Raw genomic sequence first — 25242 nt, 5'->3', positions numbered from 1 at the left:
GCCGACCCGGGAGAACTCCCCGTTTAATCCGAATTACAGCGCACGTGGCATCATAAAAATTCGTTTTCAGCGCGCGTCAGTGCTCCCGATCGAAGCATATGACGCCGCCACGTTATCCCGCCTAGCACGTCACGCCGACGGTGGCGCAAGCTTTTCACGTGGTGGGCCTCGCGCCCAATATTTGCTAAACAGGCTATACGAATGCAAACAGCTTCGCCACTTTATGTTTCTGCGTCGTAACGCATTGCCGCTTGTCCTGCATATCTACTATAAGATTTGCACGCATTTTATTTCTTTATTTACTTCCTGATACGTTACGGTCCAGAGGCATGAAATAGAGGAGTAACGTGATAGATATACAACATACCAAGAAAAAAAATAAACAAAAGCCTAGTACGCGGCTATATTCAGGTGGTTGGGATCTCTTATGTGAGTGGCAGAAAAAGCAACGCTTGTCAAAGGAATGCAGGATTGGCAGGAGAGGTCCGTGCGGCTCATCATAATATGGAACTATTTCCTGTGCTAAGACCATCATAAAGATTGGCGTGATTTGCAAACTTTCTCACTGAGACGATTACTTTGATTCCTGTGCCATTACGGGCGCTTTTTGCGTTTAATTTTGTCTCTTTAGTGTTGTGCATAGTTTAAGCGTGATATCGGTCCCCGTGGCGACCATGAGCGAGTCTTGACCTCGCGGAAGGGTCGCAATGCTGCAGCGTCGAATAAACAGGCCGGCCTCGTCTCACTTTCTTTCTGCGGGAAGGCTGTTCGCGGCGTAAGCAAACTGGTTTACTTTCGCGCCCCTCAGTACACTGCACTGTGAAGGACGGTTGGTCCTTCCGCTTTCCATGGACCAGAGATAAGCACAGATTGACATTGAAACTGGGTACAACTAGAAAGAAGATTTCTATTCAAGGGTCAAATCTTTAAAAAAAGTTTTGTTATTTAGCCAAGTATATTTTTCGCTTCTTAATGAAATTAATTAATTGCTGGGATCTTATGTCCCAAAATTTCGATATGATTATGAGAGACGCCGTAGTGGATTACTTAGTGTTGTGAAAAAGATTTCTTTGATGAGGCACTAGTGGTGCCAAGCCTGAAACCGGGCATGTAGGGAATAGTGTTTTCGCTCCAGTTTTGTGGCGATAGCCAGGTACCGGATGGAACGACAAGCATCGTCTTTGCCGCTTGTTATAAAAAAGTACAACGTTTCTTGCTTACATATAAACGTCCAATACACCAGAAATAAAAGAAGATGGAATAACAACGCTGCGCGACGGTTTCACTTTTAAATTTGATGTGATTATGGTCACTGAAACTTGGTACCGGAAAAATTCTGAAACACTCCGCATGTACGGCTATCGAACCTATAACTTAAATAGAAACGGGAGGACGGGAGGCGGTGTAATGTTGCTTGTGAAAGACTCATTTGAATGTGACATAATCGAAATTTTCTCTGTGATAACAGACGACTATGAAATGCTAACTTTGCGATGCAATATCACCATTTTTTCTGTTGCATATCCTCCCCCCAAAGGTAGCCATAAAGCTTTTTTTTTTCGTTCTTTGATAGGTTTTTAGGGTGGGTTAATAAAAGCAATTACAAATTAATTCTTGGTGGAGACCTAAACATTGATCGGCTACACTCGTCCTCTCTAAGTGAAGAACTACGCTGTACTTCAGAGACTAATGCGTTCACTAATCTCATAGAACAACCTACTCGTGCACAGCAAGGTACATCAACACTCACAGACGTCTTTATCACAAACTCAACAAATGTACCTGTCAATTCAGGCGTTCTTGAAACGCACATCAGATACCATCTGCCCATATATTTAGTGCTTAGCAATAAAATGTTCCAATTAAAAGACGCCAGAGCAAGTGTACGCACATTTCGACAGATAAATGAAGGTACGTTGGAGATTTTTTATAATCTACTTTCTAAGGTATCCTGGGAGAGTGTTCTTTCAACCAGAGGAAGCCTTCAACATCTTCATAGATAAATTTATAACTTTATTTTCATCATCAAATCAAATTGAGTTTATTCATCTTTCTAAGAAATGAAAGATAGGAGCTGTCACAAAAGCTACTACAGTGAGTAGCTTGACGAGGTGACAGCCCCTCCTTGATAGAACAGCAGCAGGCAGTGAACAGGACAAATAATAATAACATGGAACAGATTGCAAAGGTACTCAAGAGTTATTGATACATATTATACACAAGCTGTAGAACACTGATATAACAGGATACAACGAAGAAAAAAAACCCAAGTGTAAAATAGTGTTGGCTAGGTGAAGAAAACAGCATTCAAAAAGAAAAAAAAAACAAAAAAATCGAAATAAGGTAAGATATATACTTCTACCTAAAATTAATCGTTTCTTGGCCAATCCCCCAGAGTGGGTGTGAGCCATGCATCAAGGAAATCATCATCATCATCATATACCCATCGCGAACCTTGAAAGGATGTATACGAATAAGGTGTCCAATAATATGAACAGTATTTTGTCTTATTTATATACATATATCGCGGAGCTCTTTCATTGTTAACTTTTCAATATCGACGCCGTTTGTTTTGTGCAACAGGTTTAACAGTGATGGTAGCTGGTAGCGGACCATTTGCTTCCCATAGTTTGTGCGACATCGTGCCACTTCCCACTGCTCTGGGTTACGGGTGTTGTATGCTACTGCATTTGTTTTAAGGTTGGCTAAATTTTGCAAGGCATTGTCTTGGTTTTTTGTGTATAGTTTGTAATAACGATAAATGCCTATGTTCGTATAGTGATGGAACTCTAACGATACGCAATTTGGCAAACAATTCAGCTGTATGAGACAAATAGGGCGCCTTACAAGTTAGTCTAATAATTCGCTTTTGTAATAGAAATAATTTCATGATATTTGCATTTGTGGTTGTGCCCCACACAAGAGCACCATAGTTCAGAGTGGAAGAGAAAAGCGAGTTGTAAAGGAGTAGATTGACTGTAATTGGAAACGTTGTACTGTTTCGCTGCAAAAGCCCTATAGTACGAGAAAGTTTTTTAACCAGGAAGTCAACGTGTGCATCCCATGACACTGTAGCGGAAAATTAGATGCCTAGGGTTTTGAAAGACTTAACGCATTCAACTGATGCACAATTATTAAATAGCGGATACGTAAGACATTCCATATGACGAGGGTGAAACATCAAGGCTTTCGTTTTTGCAACATTCAAACCCAGGTGATTATCAATGAACCATTGCGGAATTACCTCAAGAGTGGCGTTGGCATGATCCGCTAAGTCACGAGCGGAGCGACCAGCGAAGAAAATGCTCGCATCATCAGCGTAGGTGACATACTTTACCGTCTTATCAACGCTGACAATATCATTAATGTAGAAAAGAAATCAAAACGGGCCTAAGATACTTCCTTGAGGTACAACTAATTTAACCTTTCTTGTGGAAGATGCGTGTCCATTAATTTCTACATATTGTGAGCGGTGTTGTAGGCACGATGATATTAAGGAGTGGGCATTACCCCTAACACCGTAGTGATGAAGCTTCTGCAGAAGAATGTGATGGCTAAGGCTATTAAATGTCGAAATTTTCAAGTATATATTCATTTTGTGCAAGAAGGGAAAGCTCTGTTGATTTTTTTTTTTTTTGGAAGCCATATTGGTACTGGATCTAGAATCTTATAACGGTCGACGAAGGATGTGAGTCGTTTAAGTATTATTTTCTCTAGTCCTTTAGAAAAGACTGGCAGGATGGAAATAGGACGATAATTAGAAAAATTGTTTCTGTCACCTTTCTTGTGAATAACAGTTACTTTCGCACATTGCATTTTGCGTGGGAACACTCCGCTTGTAAGGCTCATATTGAAAATGTGAACTAAGCAGTGCGAGATTATGTCTATAACAAATTCAACTGGTGCGATTTGCGTCCCCGACGCATCGATTTATTTGCTTTTATTGAGTTTAGTGAAAGAGGAAACTACCTCAGCTTCACTGACCGGGTCTAAAAAAATTGTGTGCTCGTTGTGATATTTTAGCGCCGGGATACAGTTCTTTGACGAAGGGGTGAAGGAAACAAAGAAGTCATTAAACGCAGTAGAAAGCGCCGATCCTTTTAACTCTATTCCGTCTTTTACTAGTTTGCTAAGGGGTTGAGGTGCATGGCCGATTATCGATTTTAATTTTTTCCAAAGCTGTTCTGAATTTCCTTGAGACGAGCTGAACAAATTGGTGTAATACTCCTTTTTGGCTGAACGAATATTTTTGTTTACATGGTTTCTGAAAGTTTTATGAGTTTTGAGTGATTCAGCAGATCTTACTTGAAGAAACGATCCGTAAAGTTGTTCGCGTTTTCTTATTTGGCTGAGGAGGTCATTATTCATCCACATGGCTTCCTACCCTTTTTTGGCCGCCTAGATGTTTTGTAGGCAAAACATTGATCATAAATCCGCATAAAGTCACACAAAAACTTCTCATATGCTTCATCTGGATCGTTTTCTTTTAAGACATCGCGCCAGTCTACGTTCGATAAGCAATCCCGGAACTTTGACAAAGTTATAGGGTTAATCTGACGGTACACATAGGTGCTCATCTGCTTGTTTACACTGCTGAATTGAGACAATGAAATGTAAACAGGCAAGTGATCACTTACAGCATAATTAATGAAGCCTGCTTTAACATGATATTTGTTGTAGTTGGTTATGAATATATCTAATATTGTAGCTGTGTTTTCAGTAATGCGTGTAGGGGCAGTAAGTTACATTCTAACACGAATGGGTGCTTAGTAATGATTCTAAATCAAGCTTTACAGCACTATCAGTACCAAAATTAATGTTCAGATCACCTCCAATGGTCACTGTACACTTGAAGTCATCAAAGAATTGCAAAGTGCATCCAAAAAGGATAAGAAATTAGATACGTCTCGTTCCGGTGGGCGGTAGTACACACAATACACAAACGAACTACACTTCACAGTAATCACTTCGTAGTCAGGCGCGACACGCGTAAATGCCGGGACAATTTCACAGTCCAATCCCCTAAGCGTGAGGATGCACACTCCACCTCCTCGCCTGTTATCTCAGTTGAGACAGTGACACTCATATGCAGGCATACAGAAGGCTTCTGCGTTGCTACGAAACCAGGTTTCCGTAAAGATTACAACATGGAATGGAAAACGCACATCACTAAAAAAAAACATCCGATTTCATCGTACTTGTTCCTTCCAGATCGCAGGTTTAAATGAAACCAGTTTATACTCTTGTTGATGTCGATATAGCCATGATTTACAAGCTCGGCCGGATCAACAATGGTCGGTTGGGAAGCGATTTTGAGGGGGGTCTACAAGAAACGCGACTGTGCCCTATGGGGAAGCCAGCTCCAGTTATTCGCTTTCACTTCGGATTACGATAGCTCGAGCCCCCTCTGCTTTCCGAACTAGAATCCGCCCATTCGAGTGCCAGACGAAACGATAGTCGTTTTCGGCCGCCCATGTGCGCGCATAGCGCACGAGTTCCCTGTGTTGCTTTGTCATGTTCTCAACAATGGTCACTGTTGATTTCAGGTTTTTCAGGACCTTTCTGCTATCTAGCCAAGTGTCACGTATCGACTGCCGCACAAATCAAAATATTATGCCAGGCTCTTTCCCTGGTTTAGCAGGGAACCTGTGAACGGCGTAGACGCCATTCGCACTCAGTTCAGGAAGATTGACAAACTTTGCGATGTCATTTAGCGTTGCGAGGAGGTTTTCATTTGGAGTCCTCTGAGCACCATGAACTTCAATATTATGCTTTCTGCTGTGCACCTCTAGATAATTCAGGGCTGATTTCAGTTCTTTAACCTGTGAATTGTCGCAGCATGGTTTCTTTTCGAGGGTTTCGACAAGCTTTCGTAAGCTGCCAATTTCCTTATCTTGCTGCACTTGCTTACTCATAATTTCATCGTACTTGTCAGACATCAACACTATCGATTCTTTGAGCTCATTTATCTGACCTTGTACACCCGCGAGAGCATCAAGCCTCTTGACGATGTCAGCCAGACCAGCAACGAGTTCAGATTCCATGCCCTGTCGTCCCGCTGCCCTTGATTTCGCCGAACGACAATTTATGCACCGCCATCAACTGCGCCCCGCCTCTCTTTAAATGTGCCCTCAGACCAGCCCGAACAGCCTCCCAAATGGTAGGCGTACTTACATCGACTGTTTTCACAATGACTGTTTTCCTTACAAAACCAAAAATCAACCACGTAGAGCACGCAAACCATGGATTACCGCGGAGTGTCTGAAAGCTATAAAGCTAAAGAGCATTCTTTATCAAAAATTTTTGAAATCAAGGAACAAGGATGATCGAGATAGATTCAGAAAACACAGGAACAAGAGAAATAGCCTCTTAAGAAAAGCCAAGAAAGAGTATTTTGAAAACCTATTCTCGCGAGATATGAAACGAACACCAGAAATCATTTGGAAAAAATTAAATACACTTCTAAATAGACACCACGGCGCAAATAATAACCCCAGTGAAATTAGTGTGAATGGTACAACTCACACAGGAGATAACGTAGCTGTAGCTTTTAATGATTTTTTCACATCAGGAGGGAACAACCATCATGACCCGAACTGTCTGAACTTTATGTGCCTACGAATAGAGGAAACAGCATTCCTATTCCCAGTAACTGCAGATGAGGTCGTGTCTACAATCATATCTCTAAACAACACTGCCTGTAGTGATGTAGATGGTTTGCCTATTCGGCCACTTAAATATGTTGCCGCTACCATAGATGATGTATTAGAGCACATCATTAATCAAATCTTTTCATGCGGCCAGTTTCCTCGCGGACTTCAAGTCGCCAAAGTAATTACCATTTATGAAGGTGGTGATAAATCCAACATGTCTAACTACAGACCTATTTCAATACTCCCCATATTTTCCAAAGTTGTCGAAAAATTAATACACATAAGAATGACCTATTCCTAAACAAACACCACAACATGACACCCTAACAATTTGGGTTTACAAAAAAACGTTCGACAGAGAGCGCCTTACTAATGCAAAAAGAAATAATATTTGATGCCTTTGAACACGAACTGTATACACTTAGAATTTTCATCGACTATTCAAAGGCATTCGATAGAATAAATCACGTCACACTTTTAAAGAAACTAGAATGTTACGGTTTCAGAGGTTGTTTCCTCTCTGTCATCGAGTTGAGACTACCAAAGTGCTCGCAGTCGGTGCTCGTTGGTGTCATGATACATTACTCGTGGCCTCCGAGATTGGCTCCGGCAACGTGCCGTTGCTAGCGTTGCTCACGCCTTTCCATTCGCACGGGGAAAGCGTAATCAGGGAAAGCGGTGTGACAGCCTGAAGAGCGTCGACTATTGAACGCTCATCTTGTAAAGCGAAAGCTTTAGTGGCCTAGTTGAGGGAGTTTCGCTGTGTATTTCCACGGGGCCTTCAGGGGCGGCGCCAGGATTTTTTTACGGGGGGGGGGGGCACCCACGACAAGCGAGTTCCTTCAGGGGGGCAGGGAAGCTGGGAACATTAGCATTGTATTAATTTATTTATTTATTTATTTATTCAAAATGCCTTACAGGCCCATTGAAGGGCATTGAGTAAGGGGGGCATCAGTATTTACAAAACAATAAAGAGGAATACTGACAAAAAGCAAAAAAAAAAGAAAGAGATAACAAACAGCAAGACGGAACAACGTTATACAATGCTAGAGTACAATGAAATCAGGTTATCACGGAATGTTTCACGATTACGGATGGATACAATGTGATCAGGAAGATCGTTCCAATGTGCAATGGCTCGAGGTAGTGATGATGAGTTAAATGCCTGCGTGTGACCATGAATGCGCATGAAGCTACGTGCGTTGTGGATGCGTCGGGATGTGCGCACAGGAGAATGAAGTGGCAAACAATGAAATTTATCACTATAAATGTACCTGTGAAACAGACATAAAAGAGCAATGGTGCGGCGTTCTTCCAGTGAATGAAATGCAAGGTCTTGTTTTATTAGTGTAATGCTTGAATGATAGTCGTAGTTCCCAGAGATGAATCTCGCTGCCCTATTCTGGACGGCTTCCAACATACGTACTAGGTAGTCTTGATATGGTGACCATGTGGATGCTGCATACTCTAGTTGTGGGCGAACATAAGTAATATATGATAATGCGCGCACGTTAGATGGAGCGCCGCGCAAGTTTCTGCGGAGATAACCAAGAGATTTAGAGGCTTTCGATGAAACAGCTGCTATATGCGTAGTCCAGGATAAATCCGATGAAAGGTGAACGCCGAGATACTTGTAGGATGGTGTAGCCGAAACCATGATGTTATTAATCGTATAGTGAAATGCTGAGTTAGTACGCTTTCGAGTGAACGAGACTAACTTACATTTAGAGGTATTAAGGGACATCTGCCAAGTTTCACACCACCGGAAGGTTAGGTCAAGGTCATTTTGGAGTGCGGAATGATCATTAAAACATTTAATGTTGCGGTATATGGCGCAATCGTCGGCGAACAACCTAACTGAGGATGAAAGGTTAGCGGGCAAATCATTAATGTATATTAAAAAAAGTAACGGACCTATTACACTGCCTTGAGGAACACCGGACGTGACGTCGCAAAGGTTAGATGAGACGTCGTTGACCACCGTAAATTGCTTACGCGAAGAGAGGAAGTTGCGTAGCCAAGACAGGGTTAATGAATCGATACAAAGTGCAGATAGTTTGGAAATTAAACGACAATGAGGGACAGTATCGAATGCCTTGGCGAAATCAAGGAAGAGGCAATCGGTTTGATCGTTAGTGTTCATATTAAAGTGAAGGTCAGTCGTGAATTCGAATAACTGAGTGTCACATGAGTAGCCTTTTCTGAAGCCGTGCTGATTAAAGAAAAAAAAGTTATTTGATTCAAGGTGATCGTAGATATGTGATGCTATGATATGTTCAAGTAGTTTGCAGGATATGCATGTTAGTGAAATGGGTCGATAATTACGGGTCGAGTGCCTGTCACCGGACTTGAATACAGGAATTACCTTGCCAATCTTCCAATCTTTAGGCAGCTCACCTGATGATAGAGACTGGTTAAATATGAGACACAGGAAAAGACTGGAAATATCAGTAGTGTTCTTCAGTATTTTAGAGTTAATGTTATCAATGCCTGATGAAGTAGAAACTTTAAGATTGGTGATGAGTTTCGCTATACCTTCGGCAGTGACGGTGATTGGAGCCATGAAAGGGAAAGGTTGATCTGGGACAAATGGCACATTGGAACAATCTTCCTGTGTAAAAACAGAGGCAAAATACTCATTGAAAGCAATCACGGAAGCTTCATCATTCTGACTATGCTTGCTCTTGAGGGGGCAAAGAGGGGGCAGGCGGAAACTTTGGGGGGCTCCAGACCCCCGCCCACCGTACTCCCCAATGGCGCCGCCCCAGGTGGCCTTGAAGAGAAAAACGGATACCCCGTGACAAGCCACGCGAAATTTAGTCGTGGTGTTGCAGTTGTGCACGAGCCTACAGCGAACGCATTCATCGACTCGTCTGTCTACCTATCCGAATGCCCTTCCTCAGCGTCCGAGGTTAAAACTCAAGGAGCGCACGCATCTGCTAGCAAATGAGCACACGAGCGCGAGCGTCTGTTGGTGGTTTAAGGGCCTGACGTTTCGTTTTAAAGCTTTCGCTTGCATAACCGGGCCTAGCCGAGCTAAGCCACAGCCTTTTTTACTGAGCTTGGGCTAAGGTTGGCATCCTGCGGAATGTTAAACATTTAACGTAAAGTTCCCAGTGCGGCCAGGCTTGAAAGGCGGCGGGAAACGCGACGCGCGTTGTGCCTCCATTCTAGCCTGAACATGATTTCTCACAGTTAGAGCGGCGAACGCGGTGTGACAGCCATGCGTGCATCGCAGAGCTATTTTCGTTTAAATATGGAACCATGCTATGAGCAAGGCTTGGGGTAAAGCCGCCACATCGCGGTGTAAAGCGTTGACAAAATTACACTTCTTTTGGAAACGCGCCGAATGGAACGGCTGTAGCAAAGGCGCATTGCCGTAGCTGATCGCGGAGGCCATGCATTACTTCACTCTACTACCCCGCGAACCAATAGCACTGTGAGAGGAAAGTGTGAGAGATAAAAGGCGCCCTCGTAAAGCGTCCCGTAAGTGTTGCCGTGGCGCAGTGGTTAGAGCGACAGTCTTCCATCGTCATGAGAGTCTTGGTGGACCCCGGCATAAAACACTTTCGTGTTTTAAGAAAGAGGACAAGTATGCGCATTTGGTCGCGCACATCTCTGCATGTGGGTGTGAGCCGATATTCCTTGGCACTTAGAGATTAGGCAAGAGCTCTTCACCCCGGCTAGCTTTAGAAGCGTTATTTATCAGGAAGAACGATGGTGTCTGTATAAGGAATCATTGCATGCTTCTGAATATCAATTTCTGCAGGGCTCCTTCTCCCACGCGCAGCTCTCACTTGCACCTTGTTATACTGCACGTGCTATCACATATTCATATATCTATTATATTATATTTTTTTTTGTTTCCAATGCGAAGTTGCGCATGCGCTACGCCATGCAAATATGCATTTAAACTCGGTGATTGTGACTCAAATAAATAGTTGTTAGTATAGCGCTAGCATCCCGCTTTTTTGTGCTCGTCGTTTTTTAGCGCTTACTCTTTGAGTGCTCATGGACAGCCAACTAGGCCAACAGTCCGTTCTCCAAACTTGGCATGTTAGTCGTTAGTAAAACATGGAATGTGACTGTCACAGAAGAACACTGCGAAAACCTTGTTGGCTAGGAATAAAAATAAAATGTCCGATTCACGATAACTGATAACCTGAGAGTAAATTACATGCTTCATTATTCTACAGGTAATTGAAGTAAAAAAATGGACCTCTATTTAGAAGGGTTACCAGATTTATGAATTGGAATTATCCTTGCCGTTTGGCAATCTACACTCTTAAGAAAAAAAGGTGTCTTCTTTGCTACACATGTGACTCTCCCATGTATAACTCCCTTTAGAGAGGCACGCTCACTCTCCTTAGGAGAGTCGTGGGATGTATGACTCTCTTTATCGGCAACTCTCCTAAAGAGGGTCAACGTGACTCTCTAAAGAGAGTTATACATGGGAAAGTCACATGCGTAGCAAAGAAGAGTCAAAGGACACCTTTTTTTCTTAGAGTGAAGAGCCACCGTGTTGTGAAGCGAATGAGACGCTGGTGTAGTGGTGACATTGGTGTAGCGGTTTGTAATATTGTGAGAAGCGTATGTTATTGACGCTTGTACCAACGTTACTAGAACAAACTCAGTTTAAAAGCTCCGCCGGAGAGGCGGTCCGCGTGGCGGTCGTGAGAACTAGTGGCGCTGCAGTCACGTCTAGTTCCCGCTGCTGGCGCTTGTGATCGGCGCCGCCGATGTACGAGCGCACGTGGGTTACTGCGTCGTCTGCGCTTTGTTAGCTCGTCATTTGTGCGACTGTTCTTGACCAGGCTTAGCGTCTTGTATGAAGACACGCGCATGATGTACAAAGCGTAACGAGGGCGAACAGATTCACAGTGTGGTATGCCGACTTGCTTTGCGCCGGGCTGCAAGAGCGGCTACCGCAACGACGACTCCGCTCCACGACACTTCTTCGGACCTCCAAAAGACCCTACGCCATTCAAGCTTTCCATCGCAAAGATAGAAAGCTTACTGCGAAATGCAAGGTCTGTGACGTTCATTTTGAGAGAGACGACATTGTAAAGCACTATCGTCGTGTTGTTGCGGGACAAGAAGTTTTGATCCCACGTGGAAAGTGAGAACTCGCGCCCGGTGCCGTGCCGCGCTTGTTCCCAACACTTCCACCCCACATTTCAAAGCCAAAATGTTCGGGGTTTAGGCGCAAATCCCCCCCCCCCCCCCTCACCCCCAAAACGCACGGCGTCCCGAGAAAGCCCAGTGCCCAGTTTGGAGGAGCCGCCAGAAATAGAACAGCAAAACGAAAGGCAGGCGATTACCTATATACTAGGGGTGTGCGAATATCAAATTTTTCGAATACGAATCGAATACGAATATCCACCTTCGAATATCGAATCGAATATCGAATATCAAAGGAAAAATGCCTCCACAGTAACGATATTTTATTTAACATGTAGCTATTTGAAAAAAAAAAAACATTAACAGTCTGAATGGCAACACAACATACACTGCTATCTCCAGAACACAATGTCCAGGCTAGCACAATGCACATCACAACACAATCAAATATCACGGCACAATGAAAGTAATGACTAGATGTTACCATGAAGAAATATGAGTTGCTCCACATGATCAGGCAGCAGGCGCTCCCTTCTAACAGAGACAACCCCCCTGTCACTGAAAAGGCACACTCGCTTGGAATAGAAGTGGCTGGTATAGGGAGGTACATGGGGCAAAGCTTTGCCAGACTAGGGTATCTGAAGGTGCCTACAATCCGTCACCAGTCACATGGGTCACTGTCTTTCTTCAGAAGTGGTCCCGCATAGTGAACGAGAGATAGTGCGGCACGTTACGGCCGCATAATATTGAAAATGTACGGTTGCATGATCGCCAACAGCGCTGCACGTCGGAGATGCACCAGCAATAAATCATACGTATTGGGGCGCTCGTGGCAGGCAGATATCGTGCCTCCGTGTACTTACGATGTTTATCGCTCCTCTCGGCAACGTTTTTAGCTATACGAACGCAGCAGAAATGTGTAAGACGAGTTATTTTATGCATGATAGTCGAATCGTATATTAGAATTTTTCTAATATTCGAAGTTATCGAGTATTCGAAACTTTTCGAATACACGATTTTCGAATCGGATACGAATATTTCGAATGCAGTATTCGACGACTATTTGAAACTTTCGAATATTCGCACAGCCCTACTATATACGCTATCGAGACTGAGAGTTGCATCACACTGACATTCGATCAGTTGTCAGCTGTCGCGGTGCCATCAAAGCAGTGGATTTTCGAGAGATTTTACGACGAGGTATTGAACAAGATGTGCGGAATATTTTACACTCGCCGGCTCGGGAACGGGCTGCTCAGCGCAAAAATTTGACACGGTACACATAGAAAAGACGAGGACCAGCGCTGGTCCTCGTCTTTTCTATGTGTACCGTGACAAATTTTTTGCGCTGAGCAGTTTAATAATGGAATACCAACTAGCCCAATCCCACACTTTGCTTCGGGAACGGTGACTTACTTGTGCAAAAGATAATTGTAGTTGACGAGCAGTTTAACTGCGTAGTGAACGGCTACAGCACGAAACGCAAACGGCTGTCGTACAGTGTAAGAAGTGCTGCGGGCATGGAACATCTGCTCGGTGAAGTTGAAAAACTGAAGTTGAATACTGACGACTCTTCTAGTGACAGAGTACGCGCGAATAACTGCTCGGTGCTCACATCACGGCCGATCTGTTCGAATTGTTTAAGGCACCGTAGATGGATGCGACGTAGAAAGATGAGACACCGAAAATACAACTATCCGCTGAAAAAAATTGCTCAGAGACGACCTCTGTTCGATGTAATCGCACACTGAGATTTCATTTACCGAGTTCTCGTAAAATTTTCCGATTTTGGGTCAGTATCCCTCTAACCCTCGCGAAAACGTGTCTTGTAAACACTGCAAAGCATTGGTGATGTTTTTCGAGAAAGTTTTTTTCAAGAAATTGTAGAAACATGAGTACTGTTTTTCTAGAACATTTTTGTATCTCGAGTAAGTACGCTTCTTTGTACACTATAAAGGCTTCTACAAACGTGTTGGGTTGTCCTTGGTCTAGATAAGACGGCAGCGGCTAAAATTGTGGTGGTAGTTATAAAAATTACGCTGAAAACCCTCATTCGCTTAGAAACTCCTATGCTTGGAAGTTAAGCGCAATGTAGACAGATCAAATATTGTCACAGGGTCGTGACGTCGACGAAGGCAGCAGTCAGCAGGTCCGAGATGAAACTCATTATTTGGCCGAACTTGTGACCGGGAAACTGAAAGTCAAATTACAGCAATACACTGATAGCGGCGAAGAAAGCGTCGACCGTCGATCAACTGACAAGCGGTCAAGCGCGTCGGCTTTTATACAGGCGCTATCGAACTTTCCAGCGATATCGCTGGTGGCGGCGTTATCTCTCGACAAAGCTAGAACATTCGCGTGCGGCGCGCAATCTTAAAACGATCTACTACAATCGCGAAGTTTCTCGAACACTGCTTCGCGGACAGCGTCAAGCGTTGATAACCGTCCTTGCTGGTCAAACCCGAATACATCAAAATAAAACAAGAAGTGGGCGTGGCAATATAGACCAAACATCGATTCTTAGCCAATCAATGAACAGCGCACGCGGGCCAATGCATACAGACGACCTTATGCATATCCACCTAAGTATCCACCTAACTAGTACAATAAGAAGGTTGCCGCGAGCAACTGCGCGGCGGACCGCAGCGTTATGCTATAGTTATGCCGTGGCAGCAGACGACGCGCCGATAGTGGCGCAAGACGGAACTGCAGCGCCGCTAGTTCTCGCGACCGCCGTTCGGACCACCCTCCTCCGCTGGCGGAGATACGGAGCTTTGAAACTGAGTTTGTTCTAGTAACGTTGGCTTGTACCACGTTAAGAAACAGGTAATAATGAAAAATAGCGGCGCAGTGGTAGTGAACTCCGCGGAGAACAGGGGCGTAGCCAGAAATTTTTTTCGGGGGGGGGGGGGGGGGGGTCAACCATACTTTATGTATGTTCGTGCGTGCGTTTGTATGTGTGCGTGCCTATATACGCAAGCAAAATTGAAAAATTTCGGGGGGGGTTTGAACCCCCCCAACCCCCCCTTGGCTACGCCCCTGGCGGAGAATGATGATGTGGCAAGGCTGAATATTGATAGCGAAAAATTTTGATATGACTTTTAAATGCGAAGCACTTCTTAGCGAACATCAGGCACTTTGGCCGTTTCTATCTATCTATCTATCTATCTATCTATCTATCTATCTATCTATCTATCTATCTATCTATCTATCTATCTATCTATCTATCTATCTATCTATCTATCTATCTATCTAGCCGCCTATGTCTGGACGCTCTCCTGGTCGTCTCCATAACTTGTAATATACCAAAATTGGCATAGCGGGGGATCAGTGTATGACGAACACGATTCACTGATTAACTGTAGAAACAGCGCTAAAACACGGGACGAACGAGGAAAGGACACAAACAACGGCGCTGACTAACAACCAAATGTGTTTTATTCTTCCAGTCTGCATTTATATACTCCGCCACAATCTCAACAAAGCAAAAGGCAAAGAAACATAGAAAAAGATGATTAGCCTGCGCAGAGGCCAAAAAATCTTCAAACAGACAGAAACGTTAACTCCTTCGGAAGGAGGGAGATCGAGGGGAGGCTGACACATGCCTCTCCGCCATTATAGATATGATACGCTTCAGAAATGACACGCGCCCGTTCATCATGGTACTTCGACAGGAAAATGGAATCTTTAAAAGATGGCTGGCAACCACATTCATTACAGTGAAGCGACAATTGACTATCTCTGGCTTGTTTACGGACGTTGTTTGCATGCTCGCGCATGCGGTCATTAGCGCACCGCCCCGTTTGGCCGACGTAGTAACGGCCGCAAGAAAGAGGTATCTTATACACAACACTATCACAACATTCAACATACTTCTGGCGATGCTTTTTGCTGCATCTTTTCGTCTTGGTCTCTCGATTTACTTGCTGACACAGGCTACCAAGCTTATTTTTGGCAGAAAACAACAGTCTAACGCCTGCCCTGCTGACCACTTTCTTCAGATTATGTGCCACCTTGTGCACATAAGGAATAACCACTACTTTCTTCTGCGGGTGTGTCACTGATTGAACAGCAGGTGAGCACCCGCAGAAGAAAGTAGTGGTTATTCCTTATGTGCACAAGGTGGCACATAATCTGAAGAAAGTGGTCAGCAGGGCAGGCGTTAGACTGTTGTTTTCTGCCAAAAATAAGCTTGGTAGCCTGTGTCAGCAAGTAAATCGAGAGACCAAGACGAAAAGATGCAGCAAAAAGCATCGCCAGAAGTATGTTGAATGTTGTGATAGTGTTGTGTATAAGATACCTCTTTCTTGCGGCCGTTACTACGTCGGCCAAACGGGGCGGTGCGCTAATGACCGCATGCGCGAGCATGCAAACAACGTCCGTAAACAAGCCAGAGATAGTCAATTGTCGCTTCACTGTAATGAATGTGGTTGCCAGCCATCTTTTAAAGATTCCATTTTCCTGTCGAAGTACCATGATGAACGGGCGCGTGTCATTTCTGAAGCGTATCATATCTATAATGGCGGAGAGGCATGTGTCAGCCTCCCCTCGATCTCCCTCCTTCCGAAGGAGTTAACGTTTCTGTCTGTTTGAAGATTTTTTGGCCTCTGCGCAGGCTAATCATCTTTTTCTATGTTTCTTTGCCTTTTGCTTTGTTGAGATTGTGGCGGAGTATATAAATGCAGACTGGAAGAATAAAACACATTTGGTTGTTAGTCAGCGCCGTTGTTTGTGTCCTTTCCTCGTTCGTCCCGTGTTTTAGCGCTGTTTCTACAGTTAATCATGAACCAACCAGCCCAAATGCGTACCTTATTACGATTCACTGGTCATAGCATGAATAACGCAAAATAACTGTCGCGTACGTCATGAACCCTTTCTCTAAGTCACGTGTGGCAGATACCCGTGTACCAGAGTTCATGTTAAGCGGGTATGTGCCACAGGTGATACAGAGTCTCAACCAACACAGTAACCCCGAACATACACATTGACACACAAGGAAAGTGATAATAATACTAATAGTTGGGGTTTTATGTCCCAAACCGCGATGTGATTATGACATACGCCGTGCGATGGGCTCCGGAAATTTTGACCATCTGGTATTCTTTAACGTGTGCCGAGATCGCATCTAGCATATTGCCTCCATCGAAATTCGACCGCCGCGGCCGGGATCGAACCCGCGACATTCGGGTCAGCAGCCGAGCACCGTAACCGCTAAACCACCGCGGCGGACGCAAGGAAAGGGAGGAAGCTGAAGACAGAATACCGCTGGAAGACGCTCTGCTACCATCCACTCGTCCACGTGGTCGGCAACGAGGACCCCGTGGACTACGCAAAAACCGGGATCAATGCTTCCTACAATAAATTTGCCGAGAGAACCAGGCCTCTTATCATTACCGGTGACTTCATTGATTCATCAAGACCCAACAACGCCGGGTCCTTATACTGAGTGAAGGACGGCTTGGATTTGGACAGGGCATGAAAAGACCTCGCTGCCACGTCCAGGACCGGAGGCATCATAGATCATTTCATCGTAATAGGCATCCAGAATTTCCACCAGCTGTACTGCACCTTGCACTTCTCCACACTTAGACCCGTCGTTGACGCAATCACGAACGGATCCTATTAACAAGTACGGTCCAGCTGCTGATGCTCACCGATCACGCTGATTATAGCCTTGTTCAAGAACTGTCAAGATCCCCTTCTACAGATACACACGGGTTCGTGAAACGTGCGTGCGTTCTTCGTCTAACGGACAAGTATAGGCATAACAACTGTAACGCAACTGTAACAACTGCAAGTGTGACTATAACGTACGTGGAGTGCGCCTGCGCGTGCCACTCGGTTGTATATATGTCTGGGGAAACTTTCCTGAATGAAGCTTAGTTGCGAGTAACGCCTGTCCTGTGCATCTGTGTTTCGTCTTTGCCCTGTTCGGATTCGCGCTATCCAGTATTGAGGAATATAAGCACTACATATCAGCTTACCGCGCGTGGTGTTGGTAAGACTCATGTTTCTGTTGGCATCGTTACTAAAATGTAAACAACTGGTTGTAAATACATATACGACTCCTCAACATATGAGTGTGCGTATACCACTTCCCTGTTTCTCTAGCGTCCTTTCGTTAGTAGTAGTAGTAGTAAGAGACTTTTATTCAGCCAAATTCATAGGCCGAGCATTTCGACCGCCTGCGCGATCAGTCGACGCTGTTCTTCTTCCCCTTCGGCGCCGATCCAGTCGAGCCAGGTGGTGATGGAAAGGAAACGGGGAGGATAAGAGCTGGATTGCTGAGCTGTTGGGCAGTAGAAAAGGCAGTGTGGCAGGTCTGCATATGTAGATGGGCAATTGGGACCATCCACACCTTTCGAAACCTGAAACCCACACCAGCGGGCCATACCTCCACCCACCCGATGTACTTTCGCTCGAAGTCCTTTCCATTGTCCATGCCTTACAATCATTTTCTTCCCTCCTTTCACTTCCCGAGTACACGATATACTCTGACTCTTATGCCGCCATCCGTAACATACAGAACCGCACATTACCCCCATACCTGCAACAGGAGGTTGAGCAAGCTGTCTATGCACTGCAACCTTCCCCTGTTTTCCTACGCTGGGTTCCTGGGCACTCGGGGATTGACGGCAATGAGCTGGCTCACCGGCTCGCCCGTGATATATTGCACCGGGCACCGTTCATCCCCTGGCCCACACCTTCGGAAGACAGTGGGAGCTCCGTCAAGAACGAAGGGAAGATCTCCCTGCGCCGTACTATCAAGGAGGTATACCTACAGCTCCGACTCGACAAGCGTCTTTACCCTCCTCCTCATCCATCGCTCACTCTACTAGAGGCTCGAATTCTACGGCACATTCAAATGAATTGCCTGATCACCCCCTCTCGCCTTTTTCTTTATCCTTTCGTTACGTTTTACTCATTGTGAAAAATTACGCCACAGTCGCCATCCCGCGCATGCTTCGCATAACAACGATTCCCACGGTACGTGGGATCTGCCGAATTTTTTTCTTTATTTTTTACCTTACTAAAGCTTTTAGACTGTACCTTATTCCAGTGACAATTATTATGTCTCATAAATGAATTCTTAATAATAATAATATCTGGGGCTTAACGTCCCAAAACCACGACATGATTATGAGAGACGCCGTAGTGGAGGGCTCCGGAAATTTCGACCACCTGGGGTTCTTTAACGTGCACCTAAATCTAAGTACACGGGCCTCAAACATTTTCGCCTCCATCGAAAATGCAGCCGCCGCGGCCAGGATTCGATCCCGCGACCTTCGGGTCAGTAGTCGAGCGCCGTAACCACTAGACCACCGTGGCGGGGCAGAAATGAATTCTTGTGGACGCGTTTCACCGGTGATGTGTTCACACCAGGCTGCAGTACTCCTGAGCCATCCTAATGCCGATGGCGTCAGTAAGCTTTTTCTCGTAAGCCTTCGAAGTTGCTGCTGCTGGTGTTTCAAAAATCGAGCGTTGGCGACCACAAAAAAAAAAATACATGGCTGATCCCTCTGTCATAGGAATCGATATTACACGAAAGCGAAACGTGCCTTCACAGACGTAGTTGAGCATTTGTTGTGCATTCTTTCGCCTCAAGCGCGAAGGAATGAATGCTACAGCAGCAAATTGTAATGTCACGCGAAGAACGGCAAGCAGCTAGAAACTTGCAACGCGCTGCTCAAGCAGAAAGGACGCACGGAACGAACATACACAGGATGAGCGCGAACTGTCACAGTTGTAACTTATTTCTGTGTGAGCCGCGCGTTCCTTTCGCACACGCGGCAGCTGCAGTGAGTGAAGTGACCTTTGTGCTCTCAACGCAAACTTTCGGTGAGAGCACAAGGCATACATACCACCGCCATCACGAGATAAGACCGCGCACGAGCGGCCACTTCCTGTAGAGGCGCGTGCTCATCCGCGTGGGGCGACGACCTTTAAAGCGCGCTCTTCGGGCCCTTTGCGCCATCTAGCTAGTGATAATGAAACCACGCTGATGTACCACCGATTTCTGAGTACCGCCATCGGAAAATGCTATATATATAAATAGTTCGCCGTTAGCATGACAGGGAACGTGTTGTCTGTGGCCGAATCGTTTCGCGCCCCGCGCTGCGGAGCGAGGGGTCATAAGTTCGACTCCCGGCGATGGAACTTTTTCTGCTGGTTTTTTTCGTTGTCAAATGTTAGTCGTTATATTTTACGTCATATCTATGACGGAAATACGTCAGTGGAGCCGTGGTGGACCCCGGCATAAAACACTTTCGTGTTAAAACTTACGTTTGTTATCACTGAACGTTATCCTATTAATTTGGCACATTGAATCTGTGGCATCTACGCTCGGAGGCTTACGACGCAGTGGTATTGCTGTACGGCGGCAGTCGGACTGGGGGGCCGTCTGCCGACTGCCCATTCAAGCTGCGTCGTCGGCACGGGACCCCCTGAGCATCAGCAGAGAGTTCGGAGTCTATTTTACTCTACCTTCAAGGAAAGACCCGCAGCTCTGGCGAGAGGCTCTTGCCTCTGTTAGCACAGAAGTCAGCAATTAGTTTTTTGTCCAATTCAAGTTACGCAGCCGCTACCAAGCCACTGTTTAACAAACTTCACATCGTGCCTCTTAACTTTCTCATAAATTAGAAAACTACAATTGTGGTGTATATTTATATAACAGTTCTCCACATCATTGTTCATCGTTTATGCCCTTCCGGTTTCGAAGACGAGACTACGAAGCGCGTATCTTTTTACAGCCACATGTAAAAAAATTGTGCAGGGCAAAAAGCAGCTGTCCAGCTTTGGTTGCACTTTGTGGAAAAAAATTCCTGTTCAATTAACACAAAGTAAACATTTTTATGTTAATCTGAAACGCAATTACAAAAATCTGTACTAATGTTGATCGAAATATAATTACAATACACGATTTCACCTACCTGAACAAACACATATATTTTGTTAAAATTGCTATTGAATACATATACATATATCTATGATATTCTTGGTATGAACCCAAGCTAGCTTTTTGCCAAGGATCCAGGTGTTTTTCTTGTATTTTTTATTGTTTTTGTATCTCTTCGGCAAATGCAAGTCAAAATTTTAGTAAATATTGCGATGTGTTCTTCTTCAGCACCCGCCATCTTGCATAGCTTTTGGGTCACATTGGAAAACCACTTCTGGCTCCCTGACACTCCTTGTTTTAAGCCGTGGAATGCTGTAAGCAACGAGACACAAGGTTTTATTATAATCTAGGAGAGTCGATACTGCGTGCTATTTGGGTGGATACCTTTCTTTATTACGAAAGTGCAATATGTTGCCAGAAATTTCGTGGGCCGCGAATAATCTGCAACATATGAGGTTTCGGTTATATTAAGTAAAAATGCTCCTCGTTTTTTTACGCAGTGCTCGACGCATGGGGCAAAATTCCTAGTGGATTCTCCGACGGCAGCCTGGCTGAACTAGGAGACTACGACCTCTGCACTCGCCTTGTGGCCCACAAGAGTGCTCTGTCCGGCTCGAGGGAGACGCTCTTTCGAGGGCAGTACTGCAGTTTCACTCTTGACCCGCCCCTGCCTCCGCGACCCCCGGTGATCAGAAATACGGAGCCCATCATCGACAGCAGCAGCTTCGCCAATACCTCGGTGCGCTCACTTCCGGGCGCCAATATTTTGCCCGAATAGTGTGTGTTAAGCAAATTGCTTGCCGTGGTCTTTCTTCTCTCGAAAAGGCAATGATAAATTAAGCATTCGTGTAGTGTGGCATTCAACTGCCCATGACATTAGTTCCGAGAGCATCAATGACTTATGGGAGCAGTCAAGTACCCCAATTGCAATAGGCTGCAAACTCTATGACAGGCAGTGACATCTACAGCCTGTAACGTACATTTCTGCTCACCATCGGTTATCTCATAGGAACAGTGAAAGGGCACGAAAATGAGAGAAGTAAGTGCTTGAAAAGCAGACAACCGACAGATTAACGTGACTTTCCACGTTCGGTAACGTTCGAGCGCTTCACAAAAAGCGCGAGTTAACCTTGATATGAATTGTGGTTGGAGTTGTCATTTTATTTGAATGCTCTTCAATTTTGCGCTCAAACGCCGCCATAGCAGGAAGCTTCCACGACGAGCTTGAAAAACAGCTTTTTGTCCAGAATACTCGTTCTCCCTCGACCTAACAATACGTCCAACTCGGAGAGGGCTCGTGGCTGGTCGATGCGAGGGCCTTTAAACAAGGTTGCCAGCGTACTCAGTTAGGTTTACTAATGCTGCAGCCCCAATTAAGGGCTAAGCAGGAGTGGGAATGTTATGCAAGGCAACAAACGAAAATTCAAGAGAATTGCACAAAGAAAATGATTAAATCTAACGATTTGAATGCTAGCCAGATGTTCGCCAGTGGCCACAGTGAGCGAACGTTGCCGGGCAGAGAATTGGAAAACTATACTTGAATGTATCAGTACAACAAAGAAAAGTGAAGAAGGGTGTCAAGCTGGGCTTGTTGGTGCATTTGAACTTTGGCTTAACTGCGCGATGACGGGACGGGGAAGGAAACAAACACGAGCACAGACTATTAACAAATGATTTTGTTGATAAGGAATTCGGCTACCTTCGATTAGAGATAGGGACTCGTTCTTCGACTAACCACGTGTGCATTCACTCCAGGTATATATGTTCTGTGTACTTTCGTATATATCGTTCGTTGATAGACTGCGCTCGCGTTTGTTGCCTTCTCTGCACCGTCTTCGTGCAGTTAAACCAAACTAAAATGTTTAAAGCGTGGATGCTACGGGTACAATTTCCGTTAGTAAATGTGATAGGTTATTGTCAGGAAAGCCCCAGGAGAATGCCATGACGAAAAAGTTTTTAAAGTTTCGAATGGGTAAGCAGTGGTTTAGTATTCAGTGAGTTGTAGAGCCACTTTTGGGGAGAAGCTGCGGCTGTGGTTTTGTGAAATGATACCGACATATTTTTGTTGAATATTACCGAGCGAGCTCATTCCACAGGGTTCGTAGGAAAACCGAACAACAGGTGAACATTCTAAAACAGGTTCGCTTGACGTTTCATAATGTGGCGCGAAGAGACGCAGACGAGAGGTTTAGAAAAGTGTATTTACAGGAGAGTACTCGGGCGCATCACCCTAAAGCAGCGGCTCAAAACAGTCTCCAAGTCATCGTCTTCTTCAACCTATTTGTCTTTTGATGGCTGTCTATAGCATTACCCCGGCGTTAAAAGCACCGTCCCGAATGTGTTAAAATCAGGGGTCAGATACACTGGAGTAGGCCTTCAGTCTACCGACGTGCACGACGTCACTTGACGTCGCGGCAGGGGGTGAAGGTGGACAGACCAGGGTAACCTCGTAGGTTACGGGTGTCACCTGGCGGATGACGCCGTAGGGCCATGTATATCTAGAAAGGAGCTTCTCCGAAAGTCCCACATGACGACAAGGTTGCAACGGCCACCCGTTTGTTCCCAGTGGATGACGTCTGAAAGGGGCCGAGAAGACGAAATCCAATACGGAAGAACGGCTCTACGGGAACGTCGATTGGTTGGAGGTGACCAGGAGGGGGCGTTTGGGGCGTTTTGCGACGTTGACGGGAGCCACAGGCAGAAGCGTAGCGTCGGACTGAACGGAGGAGACCGGCCTAACAGAAGCGGCGCGGATGCGGTCGTACGTGCACGATACACCCATGTGTCCTGCAGTGGGAGTGTCATGAAGTCCAAAAAGGATAATAATATCTGGGGTTTAACGTCCCAAAACCACGATATGATTATGAGGGACGCCAAGTCCAAAAATGACAGTTCGACGTAATTGTCTCGGTATGACTAGCAGAAGTTCCGGTCCGTCGAGATGGAAGTTACGACGGTATAGGACACTATCCTGGAGGACTAATTGGCGCACAGAAGCGTCGTTCGCCGATGTTAGGACACTATCCTGGAGGACTAATTGGCGCACAAAAGCGTCGTTCGCCGATGTCTGCAGACGGTTCATGAGTGCTAGTAGCGAAAGGTTGCGTAGTTGCTCGTCTGCGACGTTGTTGAAAGGAGACAGAGAAAAGATGCCATTGGGGCGCGTCGTGGTCGGTATCATCGGGCTCGTCTACCGGATAACGAGACAAGCAAACAGACTTATAAACGACAGAATAAGAATATTCTTGAAGGCGTAACGTCCAGCGAGCAAGTCGTCCTGTAGCGTCCTTCAGTGTGGACAACCAGCTGAGCGCGCGATGGTCCGTTACGAATGAAAAGGGTCGACCATATAAGTATGGGCGGAATTTTGCAACCGCCCGAACTAGGGCCAAACACACGCTCAGTGACAAAGTAGTTGCGCTCCGAAGCTGTAAGGTGCCTGCTGGCGTAGGCGATGACACGATCAGTACCGTTCTGTTGTGCGAGTACTGCGCCTATGCCGTGTCCACTAGCGCCGGTACGAACTTCGATCGGCGCGGAAGGATCAAAGTGGACGAGTACGGCCCACTTGATCCATCCTGTGTTGTAAGCAGCCGGATTAAATGAGCGAACGCGGAAGCTTCGGCGTCGCCCCATATAAATCGCACCTTTTGCTTCAAAAGCTCAGTAAGTTCTCGTGCTATATCCGCAAAATTTTTCACAAAGCGGCGAAAGTACGAGCATAGTCCAATGAAGCTGCGTACATCCTTAAAACACTTAGGAACAGGGAAATTCGTAACAGCGCGGATTTTTTTTTTTTTGGGGGTCCGTCTGTACTCTATTGGCATCAACGAGGTGGCCAAGCACTGTAATCTGGCGACGACCAAAGTGGCATTTCGATGCGTTAAGTTGCAAACCGGCTCAGCAGAAAACGTGCAGCATTGCAGATAGGCATTCGAAATGAGTAGCGAAAGTGGGGGAGAACACTGTAACGTCGTCCAAGTAACATATACATGTGTACCTCTTCAATCCTTGAAACAGGGACTCCATCATACGCTCAAATGTGGCCGGCGCGTTCACAGTCCGAATGGCATTTCCTTGAATTGATGAAGACCATCAGGTGTGATAAAGGCGGTTTTCTCGCGGTCTAGATCATCCACAGCGATTTGCCAATAGCCAGAGCGCAGGTCAATAGACGAAAAGTAGCGAGCACAACAGAGGCAGTCAAGGACCTCGTCAATACGAGGTAAGGGGTAAACGTTCTTTTTTGTTAGTTTGTTAAGGTGCCGGTAGTCCACGCAAAATCGCAAAGAGCCGTCTTTCTTTTTCACCAAGATAACGGGCGAAGCCCATGGGCTGCATGATGGTTCGATGATGTTCTTGGTGAGCATCTTCTTAACTTCTGTTTGAATCACTTGACGCTCTGCGGATGAAACTGGATACGGACACCTATGAATAGGAGAGGCATCGCCAATATTTATGCGATGTTTCACTGTCGTAGTTTGTGCCAAAGGACTGTCGTGAAGATAAAAAAAAATATTGCGATACGAAAATAGAATGCGGTAGAGGCCGTCAGCATTCTTTGACGGCAGG

At 45.4% G+C, this 25242-nt stretch overlaps 1 protein-coding gene across 1 annotated transcript in view; it reads left to right on the top strand.

The window, feature by feature from the left end:
- The window catches only part of LOC125757195 (nose resistant to fluoxetine protein 6-like), a 252488-nt gene that overhangs the window by 49223 nt on the left and 178023 nt on the right, over positions 1–25242 (top strand). Inside the window, exon 2 of the mRNA XM_049412547.1 lies at positions 21171–21409. Within this exon, the coding sequence (XP_049268504.1) occupies positions 21171–21409 (239 nt within the window). The remainder of the gene's footprint in view (positions 1–21170; positions 21410–25242) is intronic.

Source organism: Rhipicephalus sanguineus, chromosome 1 (assembly GCF_013339695.2).
Source record: "Rhipicephalus sanguineus isolate Rsan-2018 chromosome 1, BIME_Rsan_1.4, whole genome shotgun sequence".
Classification (NCBI taxonomy): Eukaryota; Metazoa; Arthropoda; class Arachnida; order Ixodida; family Ixodidae; genus Rhipicephalus; species Rhipicephalus sanguineus.
Note: the sequence above shows the minus strand (reverse complement) of the source record. Positions and strands in the feature narration are given on the sequence as shown.